Source organism: Nymphaea colorata, chromosome 3 (genome assembly GCF_008831285.2).
Source record: "Nymphaea colorata isolate Beijing-Zhang1983 chromosome 3, ASM883128v2, whole genome shotgun sequence".
NCBI classification, from domain to species: Eukaryota; Viridiplantae; Streptophyta; class Magnoliopsida; order Nymphaeales; family Nymphaeaceae; genus Nymphaea; species Nymphaea colorata.
In genome coordinates this window covers 24,000,526-24,025,681 of record NC_045140.1, presented here as the reverse complement: position 1 = coordinate 24,025,681, position 25,156 = coordinate 24,000,526, and the positions used below count along the sequence as shown (strand labels likewise).

General features: G+C 40.8%; 4 protein-coding genes across 5 annotated transcripts; 2 read left to right on the top strand and 2 right to left on the bottom strand.

The window, feature by feature from the left end:
• Positions 1–479: 479 nt before the first annotated feature.
• Positions 480–3,164, top strand: LOC116251398 (uncharacterized). Its single transcript, XM_031625649.2, has 2 exons — positions 480–1,800; positions 2,086–3,164. The coding sequence occupies exons 1-2, from the start codon at positions 1,172–1,174 to the stop codon at positions 2,804–2,806; spliced, it is 1,350 nt and encodes a 449-aa protein (XP_031481509.1). The 5' UTR covers positions 480–1,171; the 3' UTR covers positions 2,807–3,164.
• A 1,207-nt stretch (positions 3,165–4,371) lies between these two features.
• LOC116249656 (cytochrome c oxidase subunit 6a, mitochondrial-like) lies at positions 4,372–8,665 on the top strand. Of its 2 annotated transcripts, none has more exons than XM_031622839.2 (4): positions 4,372–4,617; positions 4,812–4,918; positions 6,818–6,860; positions 8,384–8,665. In XM_031622839.2, the coding sequence occupies exons 1-4, from the start codon at positions 4,488–4,490 to the stop codon at positions 8,422–8,424; spliced, it is 321 nt and encodes a 106-aa protein (XP_031478699.1). In that variant the 5' UTR covers positions 4,372–4,487; the 3' UTR covers positions 8,425–8,665. The 2 variants fall into 2 exon arrangements, with proteins under 2 accessions (XP_031478699.1, XP_031478700.1); XM_031622840.2 differs by lacking the exon at positions 8,384–8,665 and adding an exon at positions 7,865–8,377.
• A 1,778-nt stretch (positions 8,666–10,443) lies between these two features.
• Positions 10,444–12,899, bottom strand: LOC116251368 (uncharacterized). The gene is made up of 2 exons (XM_031625586.2): positions 12,518–12,899; positions 10,444–12,248 (listed from the first exon to the last, which is right to left on the bottom strand). Exon 2 carries the CDS (start codon positions 12,182–12,184, stop codon positions 10,640–10,642), a length of 1,545 nt encoding a protein of 514 aa, XP_031481446.1. The 5' UTR covers positions 12,185–12,248; positions 12,518–12,899; the 3' UTR covers positions 10,444–10,639.
• A 6,225-nt stretch (positions 12,900–19,124) lies between these two features.
• Positions 19,125–24,806, bottom strand: LOC116250826 (uncharacterized). Its single transcript, XM_031624775.2, has 6 exons — positions 24,397–24,806; positions 22,196–23,191; positions 21,783–21,953; positions 20,566–20,708; positions 19,529–19,639; positions 19,125–19,440 (listed from the first exon to the last, which is right to left on the bottom strand). The coding sequence occupies exons 1-6, from the start codon at positions 24,541–24,543 to the stop codon at positions 19,365–19,367; spliced, it is 1,644 nt and encodes a 547-aa protein (XP_031480635.1). The 5' UTR covers positions 24,544–24,806; the 3' UTR covers positions 19,125–19,364.
• Positions 24,807–25,156: the final 350 nt, after the last annotated feature.

The following is a 25,156-nucleotide window of genomic DNA, read 5'->3' as shown; positions in this document are numbered from 1 at the left end:
AGGCGGTTCTTTAATCTCGACCGTCGGAGCGGGCGAAGATTCGATGGGGTCGTTTCTGACACACCCGCTCGTGCTGGAAAAGACTGCACGTTTCCACTCCCCTCCGAAATTATAGAAAGCGGGAAAAGTTTTCTAAATTTGTGGAAGCGGACCAACTAGAAAAGCTTTTTATAGTTAACCCCTTCTCGGAGGCTTTGGTGGTTATAAGAGGAATTAATGGCCGGGTAATTTAAATTAAAAAATTGGGCAGTTATCAGCATAACAGTATATTTTTGCTGCGTATTTGAAAAATGTTATAAAATAAGTAGTATTTTAAAATATATTAAGCAAGCAGGATTAACTAAGAAAAATCTCTCCACGTCAAAGGTCGCCGAAACGGCGAATAGCCTGTCAGGTGGTCGCCCCACCATCGACGTCAGCCACAGCTGGCCTCCTCTGCCAGCCTGTCTACAGCCATGCATGGTAGCTAGAGAGAGAGAAAAAGAAGAAGACGAAGCAACGGAGAGGGAGAGAGAGGATGAGAGTCTCCTCAAATTAATGGCGGCCTGTTTAATCCATTAGCTCCTCTACGTCTCCCTCTCTGTAATTTGAGTTCTCTCTCTCTCTCTCTCTCTCGTTACTTGTCTCTTTTTAATTCTCTCCACTCCATTTCGGTGTGGTTATGTTGTGGAAGGAAGGAGACGAGCTTTTCTTCCTTTTCGCTTTATCTTGCTTCTGTGGCTGCAAAGGTGAACGTGATCAAGGTACATTGGGGGAAGAAGAGAAGAAACATAGATTGGATTGGACTGGTCGTACGTCAGAACAGATAATCGCTGGCCGCTTGTCGATGGGATTCTTAGCGGTGATCCCAATCCTGCCTGTAACGTGGAAAACAATGGCCTTTACCTAAGTAAAGAAGCTTGGGGTTTTCTCGCCTCCTCCTTTATATCGTCCCCAACCACCGGTGACTCTGAGTTTCGGATTTCACTACCATCGTCGTAAAAGAGAGGCGCGAGATTGAAGGAAGAATGACGGCGGAAGGAGCAGCCTCTGACGGAGAAACCATAGCCTTGGCTTCCACCTGACCCGGGGAGGGTTGGGGCTTCTCGTGTCCGCGTTGGTTGGAGAAGCTCGGTTGGCGGACGGAGGAGGGGAGAAAGGAAGGAAAGAAGGGGGAGAGGAGGGTAGGGAGATGGACCCATGCCCTTTTGTGAGGGTTTTGGTGGGGAACCTGGCGCTGCGGATACCGGTGGCGTCGAAGCCGGCGCGAACCGGCGTCCACCCGTCCAGCTCGCCTTGTTTCTGCGAGATTCGTCTCAAGAATTTTCCCGTGCAGACGGCGATGGTGCCGCTGGTCCCGCCGGACTCGCCTCTTCCGGAGGCCCACACCCTGGCAGCGACCTTCCACCTCGGGCGGGAGGACCTGCATAGGCTTGCCGGAAAGTCGATATTCTCCGGGAAGACACGGTTGACGGTGGCAATTTACACCGGGAGGAGGGGGACGACGTGCGGGGTGAGCTCCGGGAAGCTGCTGGGGAGAGTGTCTGTGCCGCTGGAGCTCGAGGGGTCGGAAGTGCGGGCGTGCGTCGTCCAGAACGGGTGGGTCGCCGTCGGGGGGAAGGGCTCGACATCGGAGTCGAAGCCGTCGGCGCAACTGCACCTCAGCGTGAGGGCGGAGCCTGACCCGAGATTCGTCTTCCAGTTCGACGGAGAGCCGGAGTGCAGCCCGCAGGTGTTTCAGATTCAAGGCAACATCAGGCAGCCCGTTTTCTCCTGCAAATTCAACTGCAAATCCATTGCCGAACGGAACGCTAGATCGAGGTTACCCTTCTCTCTTCTTCTTCTTCTTCTTCATGTTTTGCAAATTACTGGATTCCGTTTGGATCCTGAAATTGTTTCGATTTTGTTCGAGGCAACTTATTTTGAGCATTTTGAAATTTCGAATTTCTTCATGGTTGCCTTTTCTGAAAAAGAAGAATTAAATAGAAGCTCGATGTTCTTCAAAATCTCGAAGTACTTTTCTCCATCTCTTCGCTTGTTTTTTTCCGGAGGGAAGCTAACTTTGTTCTAATTTTTTGGCTATTTTTGCGGATTTATTTCGTTCAGATCACTGCAGCCGGAATCATGTGCTTCTTCTAGAAGCTGGCTCAGCTCGTTGGGGAGCGAGCGGGAGCGCCCAGCGAAGGAGAGGAAAGGGTGGGCAATCACGATCCACGACCTCTCTGGCTCGCCGGTGGCTGCAGCGTCGATGGTGACGCCGTTCGTCGCGTCGCCAGGGTCGGACAGGGTGAGCCGGACTAATCCTGGTGCATGGCTAATCCTCCGGCCGGCGGACGGGACCTGGAAGCCGTGGGGCCGACTGGAGGCGTGGCGGGAGCGCGGTAGCGGCGACTCCCTCGGCTATCGCTTCGAGCTCATCAGCGACTCGGTGGGCGGCGGAATGGGGAGCGGCATCCAACTGGTGGAGTCGACGCTGAGCATGTCCAAAGGCGGGAAGTTCACCATCGACATGGGCAGCAACGGGAGATCGACCCCCTACTGCTCGAGCTCGCCGTGTGGCAGCCCGTGCAGCAGCGGCGACTTCGGCAACTCGCTCTGGCCCTTCGGCGCCTACAGAGGGTTCGTCATGGGCTCGACGGTCGAAGGCGAGGGCAAGTGCAGCAAACCCGTCGTTCAGATCGGCATTCAACACGTCGGCTGCATGGAGGACGCAGCCGTCTTCGTCGCACTCTCCGCCGCCGTCGACCTCAGCATGGACGCCTGCAGGCTTTTCTCTCAGAAGCTTCGCAAGGAACTCGTTCAACAAGAGCAGTCTTCTTCTTCATAGAACCGAGCAGGAGCTCCAGGAGGTTTCTTCCTTTTTGGTATCCTGAAGATTTTTAATCTTTTGTGTGCATTACTAGTTTCTTAGGAGTGCTTTTTTGTTTCCCACTAACAAATTAGAGGCCTTTTCCAATTTGGGATTGGGGTTGGGGGTGGTGTAAGCCTGTACAAAGATGACTGAGAACCAGGAAGAGCTTGTAGCGGCTTCATTTGTTCTTCTCTTCCTTTTTGCTTTGACCTGTACATAAGTCGCCTGTTCTTCTTCCTGTTTTATTTTTCATGTTGTGTGATAAAGAGTCAATCTTCAAGTGCTTTGCTGGATTCTTGTGATATAAGAAGAATTGGTCTGATTACTGTGTTCATGAGTTTGGTTTGAAAGTCGTTGGCATTTGTTTAGGTGCAGAGCCGCAGAGGCAGAGCATTTCTTCTGCACTCCATTAATGCACACAGTGAGATGAGGGGAGGTTGCGTGGTGGGGGTAACCGCAATCGAGTAGAGGGGATTGCGGGTACGTGAAAAGGTGTGCCTGTAATGAATACGAATGCTGCATGTGGGGGTTAGAAAAGTGGGCTGACTGCTTCGTGTCAGTCGCAGTGGTACTTCACGTGCATCGCAGTAGTAGCAGTCGTGTAAGAAGAAGACAGCAGCAGCGGGAGAGAGAGTGGCAGTAAGGGAGCACTACCCACATCTCTACTTGTCCAGACCCTGCTGTGGAGAAAGGAAGAAAGGCATAACATACTCACGATCACGAAGAAACTGTAACCTCTCGCGCCAGCTACTTTTTGTGAAAGGTTGGTTCAGATCGATTTTCCTAAAATCGAACCTTGCTTCAGGGAGGAGCTGCCTAACTGAAAAATAGAATTCGGAGATCTGAGATCGGAACAAGGAAAGTTTCGAACTTGTAACATATTCATAAAGAGGAAAAGAGAGGCCATTACAATAAAAAAAAGATTTTGTCTAAAACCACCAAGACATAAATTTGTATTAATTTATATTCAAAAAGTGATTATAAATTGTTGAAAAATCAAATACAAGTCTTAACGTGAAATAGTGGTTGGGATAAAACCCACCTAGAATCTCATGCTAAACAACCGTCGTTAAAGGCGCCACCAAGTAATTTGTTGCAATGAAGAATTCAACAATGGTTTTCTGACACCAATATTTTCCCTATCTTCAATTCAATTATATATTAGAAATCGCAGATGAAAACAGTTGTTTTCTCAACTGCAAAGGCAGCGAGAATAATGGCAGTAGAGCGACTTTGACATGAGTTCATTAGTTCTTAGAGAGGGAATAAAAATGGCATCAACTTCTTTGGAGTTAAGCCTCCTAAACCTAAAAATAACAAGCCCGACTTTTATATTGCAAGGATAGAAGATATTTATATTTAAATTTGAAATAATTTAAATCTGATTGTGGAACAGAATTTGAATATTAGCATGTGCATGTTTTAAACGAAGAAAAAAAGCTAAGTTCACCTAGCTCGTTCTCGACCAAGCCCACCTGACTCGGTCGAGCGTTAGTACATGAGTGCTTTAACTCTTCAGTTCACTCGAGCCCGCCCGAATCCACTCGCACCGAATTGATTCGAATCATCGGGCAAATGAAAATGCGAACTACTCTTTCGGGGGGCGGCCGGGAAATCTTTCTTCGTGTCCAATCGCCTCGTGGGATTGGGGAAGGAGATGGCTCAGCCGGCGGTAAGATCGGGCCTCAAGAAACTTCTTCCTCTTCGAGGGACGATTCTTCTCCATCGATCTTCTGCGAGCAATCCTCATCGCAAATTCTCCTCTGCGGCCCATCACGATGATCTCCGTAGTCTCCTGTCCCTCTCCCGTCTTCTTGCTATTTTGGATTCGTTCGTTGATTCATTTGGTGATAATTTGGGGTTCTAGGGCTTCTCCTTGTTTCCGTTATGCTGTTTCTTGATGTTTCATGCATCTAAATTTTGTTCGTTTTGGGTTTTTTTTTTTTCTGTGTTTGTTGATGACAACGATGGTGGCGTTAAGATGAGACGAGCAAGTGGGAGAAGATAACTTACGCCGGCATCGCAACGTGCGCCGTGCTTGCTTTCTACAACCTGTCCCAGGGCCATCACCACCAGGAATCTCCGCCGGTGAGTTTCTATTGCTCGACGACTTCGTGGCCGAGGCTAGTTTCTTACTTCGTTCTTCTTTTGCGCATTGTGAGCGTCATATCTCTGTGGTCGTGGTTCTTTTTAGATGTTCGGTTTTAGGAGAGAGATGTCTCGGTTGGTCGTTGATGGAATTGCCACGCATTGATCGGTCTTCCTGAGCCTTGTGAGAAAATATCCGAGGGAAAATGTTTGTGTTATATCAACGTATAGCTTTGTTTGCTAGGTCCCTGTGTTTCAGGGTGATATCTGTGATGGGTCGCAGAGCTTGATCGACGGTTTCTTAGTCGGTCTCTTTTTCTGCTTGATAGCTCCTCCCATATCTCCAATCTTGGACTTCTAGAGGAGCTTGGGAATCTTAATTTTCATTGATGAGGCTGATAGAACGGTTTGCAGTGCTGATCATTGTCTTCAGGCAATTATGGACGAAAAAATTTGTATTTTTGTGAATGTTGTATCAATTTCAAAATGTAGGAAAGGTTACTTCGAAGGATCATAACTTGAGCTGGCATATGAACGCCATCCTCTGGAGTTAAGATAATAATTGCTGTGATTTTATCTTTGGCGTTTGGTGGATTTTTGTGGTACTTTTCTTGTTGTTCTTCTTATTTGCATTTTAGGAGATTGAAACAATTTATGTCCTTACTTCCCCCAGTAATTATGATCTAGGGACAATTACATGATGTGAATTATTTTTATGGTTTAGTAGTTGTTGGCATGATTTGGAGGGATTCAGATATGGCAGAATGATAGAGAGAGTTTCTTGTTGGAGGCAAACATTTATTTCGGTGTTCAAAGTGAGGATCAAGGTTCACCCTCTGTGCACCAAGTTCAGAAAGGATTTCAGGAACATGTTGTGCCCACAGTCCTCAAGATCGTTTTCAGCAACATCCAGAAAGCGTTTTTCTGGATCTCTTTTGATGATGTGGTTTTCGTCAGGAAAATTTGAAAGCTTTAAAGTATGAAAAATATGAAGAGCATAATGAAAGTTATAACATATGTCTTTTAAAAATCTAATGAAGCAACAGCAAAATTTTATGAAGTCACATAAAGGGGCAAAAAATAAAAACATGACCTCAAAAATATGAACAAGGATTTTTTTTTTTTTTTTGTGGAAATTCTCTAGAAAATATTGTATGATATCTTGTGATAATATTGTGTTTTTTTCTTTTTTCAGTGATGTGACTATCATTTGTTGATACTATAGGCTGGTTCCCACATGGCAGTAATATCTGTTTTTTCTTTCAAAATACTGGAAATGTTTATGGAATATCTCGGGATAATATTATGATAATACTGCGATATTTTCTTTCTTCACTGATATGTAAAAATATCATGATATTTTGTTGATATTGTTGGCTGTTTCCAGAATGGCAGTTATATATTGGAGACATTTTTTAGTTTGGTTGCACCTCATACATGTAAAAATCTAAATGGGAGATAAACTGATCATCAGTGATTCAGTGGTAGTTCATAACAAATGTTGTGTCATACATGTGGCCTGTCATGTTACCAGTCCATTTGCAGGATGAAGCTTGAGCTGAGCTCATCATTGTTACTTGGTGTAAATTAGGCATTAGATTACAGTGCCTGAAGCCTCGTTCTAGTTATAAATTCTCTGTTAGATTGTGAAATTGCTGTAGATTGCTATGTTTGTTGGTCTAAGAGATGCAACTAAGATGAGATTAGTGTGGAGAAAATATATGTACAAAAAATGGTAGTGGGGTTAAATAAAGTTGTATTCTGTAGATTTTTGCTACAATTTTTTGAAATATCTCAATGCAGAATTGTATCATTCTTTTTCCTGATTGCTGTGACATCTATATTATGAAAGCTTTTCTAGTTTCTAATACTTTTTCTACTTACCAAATCTATATGCAGCCATACCCATACTTGCACATTCGCAATAAGGAGTTTCCATGGGGTAAGTATTATATAACCTTTTCTACTTACTAAATCTGTATGCAGCCATATCCATACTTTTTCTTCTTGATATGTTAATGTTCCAGTAAGAGATCGGGTGTGAAGTCCTTTATGCTTATCTTAGTTTTCAGTTACCATGCACCTATTTGCTTGATTTGTGTAGATTTTCACGTTTCTTACAGCCTGATAGGCATATGAAGTTGTGTCTCCTGGTTTTTGCATGATTGTCTCTAGACATTCATTAGTCGGCATATATGCATATGGACAAATTTTTAACTGGTATATATGTATGAAAGGTAGTTTTTCCTTGTGGAATCTAATTGAAAATGTGGATGGTCTAAATTTGTTCCCAAAATAACTTTGGATTTAACTTTAGTAGAAAGTAGAAACAAATGGCAAATAGATCATGTTAAACAAGATCACTAAGCTTTTTTTTTGGTGAAGAGGTGTATGTAAATAAATCAGATTCTTTCTAGTTATAAGTTATTTCTCAAGACCGTGTACATAGCAAAACTTTCCTAAAATCTTAAAGAACCAAAAGGTGCCCTCTTTCTCTCTCTCTCTTCCTTGCACACTAGGGTAATCTCTTTTGGGATATAAAACTCTTTGAAAATAATAGACAGAGCTGAAAAATGTAATGAACTGGTTGGATTGTGATTAAGTTTTATCTTAATCTAGACATTTAATGAAAAAACTGGTTTGCTTAATGTGTTTGCTAATTCTTTTTCTTGAAGTTTCCATATACCTGAAATGAAATGTAGGTCCAAATTTAATATGTTTTGCTTCGCTGTCTATACTTCACTACATGGAATATGATCTTAGAATTTGATGAATAAGATGATAACTTGGTTTATGTGGTTCGTGTGAAAAAAGGAATTGTGCTGATTTATCCACCTAACAGCCAACCTAAAATTTTTTAATTTTTTTATTCACTCATACTTCTGCTGACTAATTCTCTGGGTTCTCAAGTTAAAATCTGTTTTGTGACTACTGTTCTTAAACCAGGTTGAGGGTGATGTTAGAGGTAGACTCCTAGTTGGCACTTGGCAGTTGTCAGAAGATTGTTGAGAAACCTTTGTCCTCATTTCCAGAGTTAGGGCCAAAAAGTTGGCTCTAGATGAGAATCTTCTAAAGCAAAACTTAGGCTTCGCAGGTGAGCCCATGCAGATAAGAGTGCCCATTATTGATCCATCGCTGGTCCAGCATGAACCACACGCCAAATGCAATGGTTTTAGGATGATTTTCAGTGGCATATTTTGGATGCTCTAGATGCCATTTACTGAATGGTTCTGAAAGGAGCCCACTAGAAAGCAAGGATGTTGTCACACAGTCATCTATTCCTAATCCCCTAAGGTCAGCAGTTCCTCTGGAAGAAGGGAAGAGAAGTGGTTAATTTGGCCTCTTAAAATGCTTTGACCGAGTTTTGAGAGGAGTGATTGTGGGCCTACTTTAATTTGAGCCAATTAATGTGCTAATGGTTGCCTGTTTGACATGGTTCTGTCTTGGCATAAAAATCTCTTGCAGGTCCTGATGGCCTTTTTGAGGAGAAGCATGCAGAGCATTGACATTTTTTTCCCTCGGAAGTTTAGCTTGAGAATTTTATGCATTTTTTTTTCATTTTTCCTTCATGGCAAGAATGAGATTCTCGATTCTCAGTTTGCGTGGAGCCCGAAGGCATGAACCTTGGTTGGATTCAATCAAGGACATGTTGGTTGGGTGAAACGACTTGAGCAGGATCGTCATGGTAGTCGTTTTCTTGTATTAGATTCCCTTTATTATGATTAAACAACTTTTTTCCCAATCTTAGATTATGTTTTCTACTGTTTTCCATCTCTCGGCTTTACTTCTTTAGGTTTGTAATATTCAGGGTCTAGATATGGTGTGAAAGTGATATTCTGGATATCGATTACCGAGTCCATTACGTATAATCTTGTTATTTGGCTAAATGGGCATAAGCGACAAATAATTAAGCTATTTGACGCCATTCATGCAAGGTCAAGCTATTTGTCTCTTCGATGATGCCACTTTTTTGTGACCTAACAGATGTTGGTCCTCTATGACTGCTCGGATCCAGTATCTGATTTTTGTGTATTATTGGCTTGGCTCGATCATGGAAATTGTTTGACATCGAAGTTCTGCAACTTGTACCGTGGCCAGATCTACCAACTAGTTAAGAACGGGAAACAAGAAAAATAATTTAAGTCGGCAAGTAGGACTGTGCAAGAAAGGCAGGGTCCCAAAAGACAATTTCCTTCTCGCATGCAGCTCAAGACTAGATGAAGCAAACAGATAGATGGGTATCTCAATCTTCGAAATGGCAGTTAAACTTGCCCCATGGCATTTCCTGCTTCGGTGACGGGGGTGGCGACATCTTCGCAGATGCCGTTCTTTTGGAAATTCTGAGAAGGAAAAGCTGCATTATTTTAGTTTTTAGTTTTTAGTTTTTTTTTTGGAAAACACTGAACATACCCACGCGTGAGATATATAGAAGCGGGGTGTTTTGGTTGTCATGGGTCTCTGGTTCTCAAATCATTTTATGCGTCACTTATGGTCTGGATTTTTCTTCGCCTACATAAGTCGAGGTGGCTTGGTTGTCATGATCTGAGCATGACTGGGTTGGGCGCTTGTCCTAAAAGGCATGTAGACCGAGATGTGATTGCCTAAGCCTAAGCTCATAAGAGTTAAAAATGGTGCGCTCTTTCGAGTAATAATAAAGTGACCAAAATTTTAAACATCAAGACTTTTAGGCAGAAGAAAAGTCGTTTTTGAGACAGAGTCTGTGAAAGAGAAAAACATGGCACAAATGTAGAAGGAAAAAAGCTATATGCTAGAATCATGATAGGACACACCTCAACCATGTTATATCAGAAAAATTGCAACATGTAATCTGGCGTGATAAACTTAAACCATTGGCAAAGCATTGAGAAAAACTTTTTTTTTTTTTAAGGCAAATGTTTGTGGGTCAGGTTTTATTCATTGTATTAGAATCTCAAGACAGAATTGGAGAACCTCCCGCAAGAGATTTCCAGCGTTCGCCACGGGATCGACTGTCCTTAAGAAGTTGATGACATTCCTCAACAACGAACTTTTGCTTTACATTTTGCTCAACTGTTTCACAATCATTGGCAAATGAATCCCCTAACATCCACGAGAATAGCCAGATCACGTAGACCATGATAGGCAACCAAAATCTCATTCTGGGAAGAGGACCTCGATTTCTCTCCAAAAAAAAAAAGAAAAAAAAAAAGTTAACCCCAGAATTATTTCCATGGGAAAATCTCATCCACTTTTCGCCTGGCAGCAGAATGCCGAAAATAGTTGCTTTCACGGGCAAGAAATTGGGAAATTTGAAGTATAAGAACGTTAATAGCATAAAAGAGAACTACAATATAATTCCTTTTGAACATTGTGATGCTGAAGCAAGCAACAGGCGTCTTCCTCTTAATACAGCAACCTTGTTGTCATCAAGTCAAATATTTCTGATTGCAACTTTTCTTGGTGGATTAAAATTTAAGTGGATCGACTACATCCAGCAAGTCATCTGAAGCTTAAAACTTTCATGGCATTCTAACCAGTTCAGACGATTGAAGTTGCAGAACATCCATATTATTCTGTGGAAAACAAAACAAACATAGGTGACGGAAATTTAGATCTCCATCATCATCTTTTAGTGATGAAGAGATTCAAAACTACTTGAATACAAGCCAACTCTGGTTGCTTGAGTTGGAAAGGCACAAAAGCCTACCACCAATATATCCCCCAATATATTCCCGAAGATCATCATTCGGCTGCTACAGCTTTAGCTTCAGCGTCCTCACCATCATGTTGTGGCAAGGTTGTCAAATCTGTTAGGGCATCTCTTTCTTCCTCCGTGGCTAACAGCTCCGAGTTTTCATGGCTTTCGGCATGACCAGGAATGGTTTCAGTCTGCTCTGGTTGCTCAGACTGGGTGGTATTCTGATCTTGAAACTCAGAGAGAGCTATCTTTTGATCTTCCAGCTCAGATGAAGTTGTTTTCTGATCTTGTGACTCTGGAGTTGTAATCTGATCTTGAAACTCTGATAGGGTCGTGTTTTGATTTTGTGAAGCAGACGATGTTATGTTTTGATCTTGTGACTCGGACAACGTTGTGTTTTGGTCAAGCAATTCCGAAGTTGTGCCTTCATCTCCTGGATCAGACAAAGTTGAGTTCTGATCTCGAGACTCAGACAAAGTTGTTTCTTGTTCGTGCAACTCGGTTGAAGTTGTATTCTGATCTTGTGACTCGAACAAAGTTGTGTTCTGAACTTGAGTCTCCGACAGAGACAAGGTGGAATTTTGATCATGTGACTCGGAGAGGGTCACATCTTCACCTTGAGAACCATCTGATGCGACATTTCCACCTTCTTGTTTAACCAAACTACGGTTTTCGTCATTCTCTGTGGTGGAATTATCATGTGACTCTGTCTGGCTGTTTAGGTCTGAAACAGTGACATTCAGATGGGACTCGTCCTCTGTCTCTGATAGTTTAACACCACCACCTTCTTCAGTAGTTGCCACATTCTGAGAAGGATCATCAACTGTTCCATCCTCTGCTAAAACTACAGGTATGTCACTGCTATTTCCTTTTGATTCCGTTTCCTCGATAGCAGTCTCATCTGTTTTGTTCTGAGATGAAACAACATCAATGGTTTCCTTTTCTCTATCAGGATCAGGCTCATTGGAATCTTCGACTTGTTCGTTGTTCTCCTTCTCTTCTTCCGATTTTGCAATATCAGAGCTTATGAGTTGCGTATCATGGATCAAACCATCTGAGGTGCCCTCTCCATCATGAGCACCTGCACCAACATTATCATGTTCCTGAGATTCTGATGAATCTGAATTATCGGACTGACTCTCCTTGTCACCTTCATTTTCCTTTTCCTCTTCACCATCCATAAACTCCTCTTCCTGCTCCATATCTTCATCACCTTTTTCCTGATCCTGTTCATCTATCTCTTCTCCACCACCACCGTCCCCTCCAACGGCTTCATCTTCATGTTCCTCATGGTTTTCATGCCTGCCTTCGTCTTCCTCCTCTTCTTCCTTATCTTCTTTTGTTTTATCAGTCACCATCTGAATCCCATTACTGAGATCCTTTCTCCCAAGACTAAAGATTTCATGCCTAATTCCTTCTACCTTCTCTGAGATCCCTCCGTCAGCCTCAGTCAAAGCCTGCCTTTTATCATGAGAGTGTTTAACTTGATACAACAACCACATGCAAACACCAATTAGCAAACCAATCTGCAATACATGTTTAACCTTAAGTCCTTTGTTCTTCTGATTCCTAGAGGACTGCCTAAACATGGTTCAATAAATCCAATTCTCCCGCCGGACCCGGCACCACCAAAACCGTAGCACTCCCAAAACTCTGATGAACAGCCAAAAACACACATTTCAACACACGAAAATTGGAAAATAAAGAGAATTCGTATTCAGATGCAAAAAACGAACGACACCCAAAACAATGAGTTTTGCAAACCGTGGAAAAACAATCAGATCTGTGCTGATTAGGCAAATATACGGTGAAAAACTGCAAAAATGATAGAAGAGACACTAACTCTAGATCTAAGCAAAAGCACAAAACCTCTAAACTGAATACCCACAAAAACAAAAAACACAAAAAGCGATTTAACATACCTTTTGCAGAGAAAGGGAGAGAGAAAGAAGCCAATCAGCTGCCTGAACAAAGGAAAGATAAGGCCACCCTATATGGCTCTTCCAAAACCTACAAACCAGAGAGCGGCGAGCGAAAAAGCGCAAACAGAAGCTACCAACAAGCAGGCGACGGTGAAAGGGGAAAAGGCGAGTGAGCAGCTTCTCAGTGAGCTAAAGCAAGGCAAAAGTCTGTTTGGGAAACTGGAGATCCAAGGGGAAGACCAAAGGCCACATATAAAGACGCAGGTATGTAAGGGCCCAGCCACCAATTAATTCGGATAAAACCAGAGGATTAAACGAGTTGGATCTTGCTTGCTAGGGCATGATGGGAGAAGGGAAGTACCGACGGTAAGTGCGCCCTGCCGACCCAAACGCGTTGGGTAGTCTGTGAGGCGCTGTGTGACCAATCGGCCACCATGTGGGACAACCTCCTTGACCTATATGGAAGAAGACGGCGACAAATTTTTGTTGGGAATTTATATGGACATATGGGTCATATTTTAAGGGGAAATTCCTTATCATTCTGGGGTCTGCTATAATTTAAAGAAAACTATTTTTTGAAGCCTTTCATGAGAATCACATTTTATATATATATATACATATATACACTCAAAAAAGGGTTAGAACTATACTTCCGTTCAAAAATTTGTTATCTACAACTATAAAAATGTAATTTGGTCAGAAAAGGTAATTTTGAAAAAAAAAAAAGGTAACTACCGTTTTGTGTTTCTCAAGTGACCAGAATTTTATTTAGAGCTTTTATTTCAGAGTCTTCACGAAAAGTTAGATTTTCAAATTACAACGGTGTATTCATTCTTTCAAATCAACTAGTTTGTCTCTCGGCACATAACAGAACTTAAGAACCAAATTAACGAAATTTCTTTTTTTCAGATCTTGTAGAAGCTTTAAAAAAGTCAATAAACAGGACTTCCGTACTCTACAGAAACATTTGAATAAAAGGAAAAAAAAAAAACTAACTTTGTTTTCACTCATACTGGCTCTTGTGCAAGAAGACTTTCCGAACTTAAACATCAATATAAATGTCAACATATGTTTATGAAAAGTTTACGAGGAAAATATGAACAGTTAGAGAATTTAGGACGTCCGAAAGGAAATATATATATATATATATATATATATTTGGAAGAGTGTGCTTGATTACCTCATATTTTAGATTCAGGGGATTAGATCCTAGGCCTTTAGATATTTGACTTTTAAGAAGGATATAAAATCCGATGGTTGAAAAAATAAGGCTTGATGGGTTGGTAGACTTTGAATCTTCAAATTAATAGATCTCAAGTCAAACCCGCCCTCTCTTATCTCACTTGAGATCTATCAATTCAAGGCATATTGGTTGCCTTAATTAATTTGCAGTTCTAAAATACACAATCTGTTAGAACTATGACCTTACAAAGGCCATTTATTAACTCAGAACCTTGGATCTAACATCCCGGTAATCAAACAGTGCACCAAATCACTGGCTGACATATATTTTGTTTTATTAAAAAATCTGCTTTTTTATTATATTTTTCCACAGTGAGGGCAACACGCATACGCTAAGAGAGCATGTGACCCTTTATAACGAATCACCATACAATATTGTGATCTAAAACAACTTTTAATTAATTAACTTATCATAATTTTCGCAACCATGTTAATCCAACAACTTTCCTTAAATCAAACATGCACTCAATAAACAATAAAATAAAACTAATATACAATTCTGCCTCTCATTTTTGTTTTTTGATTGATGCCAATGTTTCTTCATGTCTGACTCTAAGTTCGGGAGAAATTGGCGTATCACTAAAGCTTGAGAACTCTTGATTGAGATCTGAAAGTGCGGTTGGGGGATTTGGGCAGCAGCCTTCATATACTAATTTTGACCCAAAAAGTTTAATATAATGGATTCAAAGCGAACAAGTGTGGGGAGTTTTGGCATAATGGGTTAAGAGCAAACTATTTGACCAATGGTTGGTTTGGGTGAGTGGGACGAGTATACAGCCGTTTGAGTCAGAGTTGAAGTATCTTATATTCCCAATGAATGTCAGCTAATATACCAGTTTTACTTAAGGGATTGATGCCCATGTTGTTCAAACTAATGACCGGCTGCCGCCTCTCAAGCCGATACATCAAACTAATGATATCTCAGTCTGATGTGCTACTCTCCTGAACTACGGCAGTAGCAAGCGCTACTTCTGAGTTGAAGGGCATAACCATAAGTTCGTCCAATACACAACCTAGTTTTGATGTTACTAGAAGAATGAAAGCTAGGGTTGTATTTTCAAGTTGAAATGACTGAAATGTCCCTAAGGGTGAAAATGAAAAAGTGTAATTTTTTTAATAAAATGGTGAAAATATCATTTTAATATGACCAAAATACCCCTCGGTTCGAGCATGCACTCTACTTGTCCCCTTTTTTTTTCAGTCAAAACTTAGTTCTAACTAACGATTATTGCACATTTACGCCGCACATCTTGGTAATCTCACATGAATCTCGAAAATCCCTAGCTTGGGCCAGGGCGACCCTCATTAAGATCTATAGTTGCAAGATGAAGATTCAAGTTGTGAGTTGATTCTCACATGTACAAACTATAGCAGCCAAATACCGACCACCTGCCATCCATCCCTTCTTTAAAAACCTGTCCTTTTGAAATATGAGTGGCTATAACGCTCCATATATTAATTATGAGGGCATGGGAGACCAAACCGAAGACTTTTAAGGCAGGCCTGACCCGCAGCTTCAGCCGTTAGATCATATAATATAATCTTTATATGATCCATGTGAGTGCCTCACAAAACAAAGTTAAAAAATGAAAAGGCCGCTGCAACTGATGGGTTGGTGATAACAAGTGAATTTCACTACAAGATGGAGATCTCATATCAAGTCCCAGTCTTGTCATTTTGTTTACCTCCGGGCCATGCACTATGGGCGTTTGATGGTTTGGAATTTTGATTCAACAATGAAAATTCCATAATCATAATTCCTCTTGAAATTGAAATGGAATCAGAATTCCAGGTTTTAGTTTCTTAATTCCGAAGATACAACACCTTGTTTGTTGAAAAAAATGAGCATTTTGATTCCAAAATTCCATAATTATAGGTATATCAAACGCCCCCTTAAAGATAAATTTTAAAGGGAAAACTTTGATGTGCTTGCTGATTTTAGAGTGGCTATTTGTGAATTTCTTAGAAAAGTTAAAGACTTCCATTTGATGTGTTTCAAAAGTCAGGGGACTAATATTTGCTCAATTATTGAGCGGCTGTCTGATATTTTCGAGATTGAAAACTACGTACATAAGGATCGAATCGAAGAGATCACTATTTTTTGCATGACTTCCCTTTACTCCCAAGCATAAACAGTCCGATTTGATTGCTCCTATACGGTCACTACCACATGTGAACTAAATGGGGATTTTGTCTAATCCTGTTTGGGTCAAGATCACTATGAATGTGGAAAATGGTGTCACCAATTCCTCGTTTTTGCATGTACCCAGGTACAAAAATTCTGAATAATCGACTTTGATCAGTCTTATTTGAGTGAAAAGCTCGCTGGTAAACTGAATTTAATGACTAATTGGCCTTCCAGGACTTGGAGTTACTGAATTGGACTAAACTGGCATGAGATCTGAACTAAATGTTAGATGCCATCCAAAAATTCCCATCTTCAATGAACTTTTCACGAGGCCTCTGCTCAGAAAGCAGGAGCGACGCTTGGATCTGGCAAGTTAAGAAGATCTGACGAATTTAAAACCAATAATGATGGCTGACGCTTCTTCATGAATGGGAAACTTTACCATTTTCTTTCTTTTCAGTTGAAGGGAGAATTCTAGCCTCTGATCTCCTGCAGAAAACGCATTTTAGTTACTCCAGAGGACCTCATCGACCTCAGAGTGAAAGGAAAAAAGTTAAAATGGAATCAGATCTCCGCTGCTTGGCTAACAGCCATTACCGTTTCCACTGTACCATTCCCTTCTCATGCTTTCGAAGATTTAAAACGCGAATCTGCCATTGAATGATGGCTTACTAAGAAAAGCTCTCAGTTGATGGCGCATCAATGAAACCAAAACAATCGTACCAACTATTTTTTTGCCGACCACGGCAACTATTGAGGACATTGAAGTATTCTGGAGAGATAGAGATACCGGCAGCTAAGGCCAAGTTGCAAAATTTACACACGTATAGTAACAGACCAACAAAATGTGAACCTCCTAATGTGTTTCTAAGCATTAATTTAATATAAATCATGTTTTAGTTCAAGTTGTTTTTGTGTAAAAAAATGATCTTTCTACTATCAAAATTTTGATGTTGTATGAGTTGTTTATATTTTATTGTTAAAAGATATTACTGAAGTAAAAAAAAAAAAAAACTAGCTTATTATATATTTCCCACCAAATCACTCTTATTAAGAACATATTTATAAAGTTGGATTGCAAAAAAAATATTTTAATCATTAATTTTTATGAGTCTGTTTTTTGCCATTATCCAAGTGGTATCTGTGAGTGTTATACTATATATATATATATATATATATATATATATAGTATACCAAACTTGATGAGAAGTGGGCCATTGAATTTAAGAATATCATATCATGGATATTAAGTTGAAAACCAAAACAAAACTTAATTATATTTTGAAACACCGAAATACCCATCAAAGGAAGTAAAAATCTCGATTAAAGAAACTCATATCCTCCACCACTGGATCTCCTTAAAACCAATGATCCAGACAAAACCTATGAAATCTGGCATATAAGGGTCTGGTAGGTACTGCTAGATCTCTTTAAAATCAATCATTCATGTAATTCCCGTCAAATCTAACGTATTAGAGCCATGTAGCCGTATATATATGTGTGTGTGGATTGGTCTGCATATGAAAGAGGCCACATCATCCATACGGCTGATGAAATCCAACTCATATATATAATGCAAAATAGAATGATGGTTCTAAGTTTTATGGTTCTACATCAGACGGCTCATATCTCTCCTTTCTCCATCCCTTCTCTCTCCCTATGAACTTCTCTCTCTCTGTCTCTCTCTCTTATATTCTTAAGAAGGAGCCCTGGTGGCTCCTCCCTTGCCATCACCGGCAGCCCCGCCGGAGCCACCCGTGCTACCTTTGTAAAAAAGAGGTGAGATGGGGAGAGGGAGGAAAGAGAGGGATTCACGGGAAGAGAGAGGGAGGGAGAAAGAGACCTCTGCCCAGATTTGATATTATCGCAATAACAGCTTGCTGGGGGAGAAAAAAAAAATTATCAGATGTCTAAAAAAACTAGACTCATGATTCAGGGACTCATATAAAATATGGTCAGGATTATATATTTAAATATTATAAGCATTAATCGAACCACATAGCTAGATAGTTAATTTTTAGACATTATTTCTGCTGTCCATATGGGGAAATACGACCACGTAATGATCAATTGTTCGCGATAACTCTATCAGTGACATCACTTTGTACGGTTCGAACACAAAGGAGATATGGGAAGGGACAAAGATGAAAGATTGTTTAAAGATGCAGCTGTCGGTAGATTTTTCTTTTTTCTCCTCATTGTAAGGTCGATATCGATCCAAAATTCACGGAACTGGGATCCAATGCAATCTGGCCGCCGCACTAGTTATGTAATTGTCATGTTTGAATATCTCGAAATATATTACTGTAGCTGGTTTGTTTGAATGTGAACATAAGTTGCTGCAGGCGTTTAATATTTCAAAAATTTCAGGTACGGAAATTTCCAGTCCTCATCCGATCCTGTTCGTCGGTCCAGATCTACCAATCTGAGAGCGCATTTCTAAATTCTGAACCGAGGAATTGCATTAATCACTTTGAGTTCTGAAAAATATTCGAGAACTTTATTTTCAAAATGTAACAGAACAAGAATTTCAGGGCTGTAATTGCATTAGTCTCCTGTAACGGTGCTAAACTTCTGGGAGTTGGTAAATCTCAAAACTCCGCGGTTTGCTCGCAGGAATAAATTCATGAAATCTGGAGAGCACTCATGGTATTCTTTTCTAATTGCAATTCAAGACATGGAAACCATGATCTTCATGAATCTCTTTCCACACCCTTTGGCTGCTGAACTATTTTCTCGTGAATCCACATTTCAATGAAGAAGATGACCTGTTGCCGAATGTGTGAGACCCATGACAACATGAAAAGAGAAATTTACTTTACGTGGATTTTGTCCGATAGACCGTGCCAAGTCGCATTTATTGAGAAACATGTCAAGAAATCGCTTCTGGAGACTGCGTCACTCGAAATTTTCACGAAAGGATAGCACATATGCCATAAAATCAACTGGCGACTTGGCATAATCGTTATCAGTTTAGGAAATGTTTTAGATTTTGATGGGCATGATAATCTTGAGTTTGGTAGGCCAGGATATCGAACCAGGCGTTGAACATGGGAGAGAAGCACCATTCCCAATTGAACATGTCAATCTCTTGGTCGATGACTAGATTCGTGGCCTTTATCTGTAGGAATTACTCTGATATGGAGAAGAAGAAAAAAAAAGGTGGTTTTCTTGTGCATATGTGTGTGTGTGTGTGTGAGAGAGAGAGAGAGAGAGGCGAACTCTTGGACAACAGGAGATCGATCCTTCTCAAAGCAATTCATTGGTAAGTAACTTGTCCGAAGTCTATCAAACATCAAGTGCCTGCTACTGGGCCCATTTGTTTTAATACTTGACCAGCCATGGATTTGGTCTTTTTTTTTCCAGCGAACTGCTTCTGTAGAAGTCCACGTGAAGCAAGAATGAACGTTACCAAAGAGAAAAGCTTCATATGTATACATATATGTAGAACTTGCCAAAGTACATGAACAGCCGCGGTCAAGGAATGCCGGAATTTGAGATTGAGCACTCAGAACTACTAGCGCAAACATCCCCACGACAAAGAGGACAAACCCTGGCAACAGAAGCAGAGAAAACTACATAATTTTAACTTAAAGAAGAGATTAGATGGAGAGGTGACTGAACATAGAAATGACCCTTACCTGTGTATCTCTTTTAGCCATTTGTCAATGCACATCATATGATATTCATGGCAGCAGGGAAGGACTCTGACCTTATCTCCTTCTTCATACTCTGATAGGCAGATATAACATCTACACAAAATTGATACAGGAAGAACATGCATGCTTAAGTTAGTAAGTCGTTTAATCATGTGAGTCAAAAACCTGCATTCAGAATTTCAGGACAAGCATATGAACCAGGACGTGCCTAGGCATCAGATGGGCACAATCAAGTGCACTGGGCAATTTTTATCTAGCTATGACTTTTGGCCAATGGATGCGTCGTGGATTCCTGTGCTTCTGGACATCCGTAACTAACACCATACTGAAATCCCGTTCAGGCTTACCCCACCAAGAGCAAAAGTTTGGGAAGGATACATGGATAATTTTTATACACAATTAATATATTCCAGAAAAAATGTGAAAATTGTACATGTAGTATTCAAAAGCTACAAACTTATCACAGTCATCACTGATACTATAAAATTCGAAATTTTCATAGTAAAATCACAATAAATTAAAAATATTAGCAATGTTTGCAATGCAAATTGAAAATGTGCAGTACCTCTTTCGAGTGGGTTTAGAACCACACGATGAAACATGGAAGCTTGTTAAGCTCCAGAATGAGACCCACAGGGTTTTGGCATAATGAGGACAGGTGCAGCTGCCAGGTGGGCAGCCAACAATTTGAGTTCCATATGGGTACATCCTCGGGCAAGTCAAAGCATGTTGTATCTCCTAACGTGAAGGAGGTACAGCTAGGGGATCCACAACTGCTCACAGGACAGTTTAGGACTGGGATCCAGTTCGTATAAATGCCTAACAAAGGGATGTCTTCTCAAACAGACAACTTGAATAGCAGCATGTGAATCAAGAAAAACACTAAAATGGTGGACGCAAAAACAAAATTCATGGAGACCTGCACAAAAGCTAACATCTATGTTCAAATCCTAGCACCATGCTAGGATCTTTCACATGTCTAAGTAGCATCACGGCAGAAATCATATAGAGAAACTCACTGTTCCATGTCCTCATCCTGCCTATTTTGATATGTCTTATGGTGAATCTTAACAGGTAAAGAATCCACGAGAGTCTCAGGGGCTGGGAGTGAGACTACTGAAAGAGAAAGTGGACCAGGTTGGCGATGTATTTCATCTAAAACCTGCACTTTGAGGAACAGAAATTTGTTAGTCTTATTATGATTCAGTTCACGAAATCAACTATTTCAGTATTCTAAATATGATATCTCGGACACTGAAGCTGCACTGAAGCAACTCGGGAGAGTATCAAAATGCGGCATCAGATAAACTTTGACAGGCTATCCAGAAAGTAAAATCCTTAATTCTATCCTGAATATTTTCGATACTAAATCTGATCTCAAGTACAATGCGGCCCAGCTGAAGTGGCCTCCAGCCATGGTGGAATGCAGAGGCTGCCTCTCTGTTCACACCAAACAAGCTGAGGGGACTATCACATGATCAGCATCCCAAAAAGAAGCTCTGCCATGGAGGTAGCTTTCCTGTTTAATCAAATGTAGTTTCTGTTTTGGGGGGCTAGGTTGTGTTGATTACTTTTTGTAGCTGTGAGTTTGCATCCTACCAGCTGATTTTGACTGTTCCTATTCTGTGGATATTCACCTGCCATCTTCTGTCCAGTAGTTGTTTATTGTTGTTCCTATTCTATGGTTTGTTCACCTGCCAATTTCTGTTTGTGGTTTGGTAAGTGATCACCTTTATCTCCACCAGGGAACAGTTTTGATTGCACATATATTTTTTCTTTGGATTTCAATGAATAAAAGGGCCAGAGGCCTCCCTCCAGCAGGTTTGATACAGAAACTGAACAGTAGCGGTCCTAATGTTGAAAAGTCCATAAAAATAAATCCACACAGTACAGCATCTAATAGCATGAGGAGAAACAAATATCAACAAAAACTATGATTCCTGAAGTGTTCAATTCATCATAATCAGTTCAGATATATTTTTAGATAAACAGTGAATCTTTTATTGTAAAACCATGCCATGTAGAGATATTTCTGTATTCATATGTACATGTGCACTGCCAGCATAAATTTTAAAAGGCATAACTCAAGCAAAGCTTGGCATGTTAATGAAAATCAGCTGTTATATAAGCTTAAGATATACATCAGCAGCAGGCTTACATCATACAAGGGAACAAGATATGTGCTTCAAAGATTCTTCAGAAAGTAAATTTAATAGAAGAGATACCATAAGATTACCTCAAATAATGCCTCGGCAAGCATTACTATGCGAGAGATGCTTGCACGGGTACCAGTATCTTCCATCAAGAAACTCTCACATGAGCAAGTGCCATTCTCATGGAGGCCAGATGCACAATACATGGACGAACTGTTTGGCTCATTATTCTCATTCTTCTCTAAGGGCCACACCTGCAGTCACACATATCTTACACGTGAAAGGCAAAATGAAAATCACGTCCAAGACAAGTCACCAGGAATTAGGAAATCTGTTTTTACAATAGGAATCTTCTACCAACTTTTAGAGTCCAAATCCAAGCCCTAATTTCAGATAAGGAAAGCATCAAATAGTCAAAATGTCAAGATTTTAAGTTCAGAAATTCCAGTCAAGATTTTTTCCAGCCTCAAGCAGGAAGTTAACAACAGAAAAGCACCTCCGGTCTAGGCCGCCACCATCTTTCAGATGCTCTATCACCTCTGTTACTTGGATATCTAAAATCACTCCCACTGTCAAGAAGGTCGCCACCAAAACCGAGAGTCCATCTGTCCTGAGTTACAAGTTCATCATTTTCCTCAGCTGGAGGCAATATAGTCGTAGAGGTACTAGGCCTTCTGGAGCTGTGTCTTGAAAAAGCATCCCAAATTAGTCTCCTACTGGTTCTTCTTGCTTCCCTGTTATATACTTCTTGTGCAGCACTAGACACAGTGCCAGACGAGATGCTAAGAATATCAACATGAAGTGCAGTCCTATTCCTCTGTTCTCTTTGCTCAAGAGGGATGGAAGAGTCAGGATTCTGTCTTTCTTGAATAGAGTCTTCACATTCAAACTCCCAACTAAGGGAACTACAACCCACTGGTTCAGAAGTTGAACCAGAAGTCTGTGCACCCACAGAACCATCTATTGAATTTCTAAGTGGTGACACGCAATTTACAAATGAGAAAGAACGATTATGATCTGGAAGAGGAAAATTTCTCTCACACAAAGCATCAGCACGAAGATCTGAAACAGTTAACACCTTCGCACAATCATCCTGCAATGATGCACAAGTGTTGGACTTCTCTTTCACAGATTTTGAGTCCTGTGGCTGCAGCTCAGTGGAAGTACTAGCAATATCACAGGACCTCTTGAAATCATACTTTGCCAATCCATCAGTAGCAAGGTCCTGATAAGGAATCAAAGTTTCCTTTGTTTCAGAAACCCAAGCTTCTTTATCCTTTGATTCAAAATTTCTTGAACCGTAACCCACAGCAAGAGTTTCAGTGGTACCATTACCGGCTTGAAGAGGTGTGCCTTTTTCCTTCCTGGATGTGGCACTATCAGCAGAAGTAAGAATGACTGAGGACTCCACAAGGTTCAAGCAGCAATGGCCGCTGGTTGTACGATGAGGTCCAACACTGGTTTCTAACACGTTAGCTGAATGATGTTCCATCTGTAGATTGGAGATTCATTTAAAATAAATCCTGTTCCTAAACTCAAGGTCAAATCAAATCGAATCTTGAATCCCAGACATGTACAATCGCATGATAATTACCCTTTGGAGATCTTCAAAGAGATTTAGGGGAAAAAGATCAGATCTACATCTTTTGCACTCATAAACAAAGAAGTTCATTAAATAAGTTTGTGTACTTAAGAAACAAGAACCAAGGGAAAAAGTACTGCGGAAACTCAAGAAGTTACTGACAGCTTTTATTTCCCAATCTTCTTACGAGGAGAGAAAAGTATATAATGGAAACAGAGGATCAGAAGAACCACCCTTGATATTACTATAAGAGCAAACGAACTTGGATAAGCACATAAATCACATTTATCTTGTTATGCATCAGTTGCTAGACCAGGCTCCTATATGGATATTCAAACAGGAAGAAAAAAAGTTGTCCACCACCGTCCGTTTAAGTTGAGACAGAGGAATCGCTGAATCACGACAACTGAATAAATCGAAGAAAGAACATCATGGTTCCCATCTAATCCATTCATATATCAGAGAGAACGAATTGTTGGTTTAAGAACTCCAATGAAGGAAAAATCTGCTGTAGAAAATGAAATTCACTAGCATTGCTTTTGCAAGACTCATTGGCAACCTTTTCCATAACAAGCAGAAGAAATTCATGGCCTTATTTCTTTTAAAAAGTGGAAATACGGTAAAGATAATCCTTCCCGTGGAAGGAGAAACCATGGAAAAGTAGAAGCAATATGATAAAAGATCAAATATCTTCTAATGAACTAAACAGAACAAATAGCTCAAAATCATTAAATTAGCAAAAGGTCCGCTGCCGCAAAAAACCCTTCTTTATGTAGCCCACAAAGGTCGGTAGAGCTCGTCTCCACAGTAATCCGTATCAATTGTTAATAGCAAGACTTTACTAAGCAGAGTGACGAGTTACGATTTTAGATCTCCTAAATTGAAAAAGGACAAAGGGAAAAAATTCTTTTCAGAATTCAGGGACGTGTGCACCGGACTCACCTAAAACAAGCACAATCAACCACTATCAGAGCACATGAACTCATAATTCAACAAAGACCAACAATAACAAATTGACCACAGCAAACCAATCAAGGATATGACAAGCAAGCAAGGATAGAAATTGGTCTCAGAAAGAGAGAGAGAGAGAGAGAGAAGGTTGGCATTACGCTTACCTCCGGAAGAGGAAAAGTGGGAGAGGAAGAAGCAGAAGCGAGGGAGGAGTGCGTGGGAGGAGCGATGGCACGGCTTCTTCGATGGGCCCGGAAGCGGGAGGGGCGACGACGAGAACAACCACCGAGCCGACTGCTGCTCGATCCCATCGCGCTGCCCCTTCACCTTTTCCCTTCCACGGGACGGAGTCAAATCGGTGAATCAAAGACGTAGGCTCAAAAATTATATGCTTAATTGCTCAACCAACAACCACCCACTGAATCTCCAAGCGTAATCTTCTTCCTCCTCTTCCTGTCTCTGAGCTGTGGCCGTAACACTCGATACCCACCGTCGATCACCGCGGGAAAATACCTGGAGGAGAAGGCAACGACCCTTTGTCTGGACACCCTTACTGATCCGACAGAAAGGTCCTTTCCAAAGAGCGGATCAGGCGATTGATTTGACTACAGTGACAAAAATTTGGACTCCGTTAATACAAGCCGTTCATTGTGCTCAATCAACAGTCACAGGCTCACAGCCATAACGGCCCGACCCCCTTTCTGAAATACCAGAGAAAAAGATGGTCCTTAATGATAAATTTGAAACTTTTTCTTATGGATACGTCACTGAGATAGGAGACGCTTTTTTTTCAAGATAAAATAATATATATATATATATATATATATATATAACTTAGTTTGTTACATTAGGAATCCCAAAATGTTGAATTACTGTGTCACTAGCTTGGCGGTATAAAATTTTGTTGATTGCTTCGCTTCATAG

Excerpts from the sequence above, each read along its gene's own strand:
- LOC116251368 (XM_031625586.2), bottom strand. The coding sequence starts at position 12,184 with ATGTTTAGGCAGTCCTCTAGGAATCAGAAGAACAAAGGACTTAAGGTT.
- LOC116250826 (XM_031624775.2), bottom strand. The coding sequence starts at position 24,543 with ATGGGATCGAGCAGCAGTCGGCTCGGTGGTTGTTCTCGTCGTCGCCCC. Across the intron at positions 19,640-20,565 it reads CAGGATGAGGACATGGAACA|ATGTTATATCTGCCTATCAG; the intron begins GTGAGTTTCTCT and ends AATTTTGTGTAG. Across the intron at positions 19,441-19,528 it reads TGGCTAAAAGAGATACACAG|GGTTTGTCCTCTTTGTCGTG; the intron begins GTAAGGGTCATT and ends TTCTGTTGCCAG.
- LOC116249656 (XM_031622839.2), top strand. The coding sequence starts at position 4,488 with ATGGCTCAGCCGGCGGTAAGATCGGGCCTCAAGAAACTTCTTCCTCTT. Across the intron at positions 4,618-4,811 it reads GGCCCATCACGATGATCTCC|ATGAGACGAGCAAGTGGGAG; the intron begins GTAGTCTCCTGT and ends GGTGGCGTTAAG. Across the intron at positions 6,861-8,383 it reads CAATAAGGAGTTTCCATGGG|GTCCTGATGGCCTTTTTGAG; the intron begins GTAAGTATTATA and ends AATCTCTTGCAG.
- LOC116251398 (XM_031625649.2), top strand. The coding sequence starts at position 1,172 with ATGGACCCATGCCCTTTTGTGAGGGTTTTGGTGGGGAACCTGGCGCTG. Across the intron at positions 1,801-2,085 it reads GAACGGAACGCTAGATCGAG|ATCACTGCAGCCGGAATCAT; the intron begins GTTACCCTTCTC and ends TATTTCGTTCAG.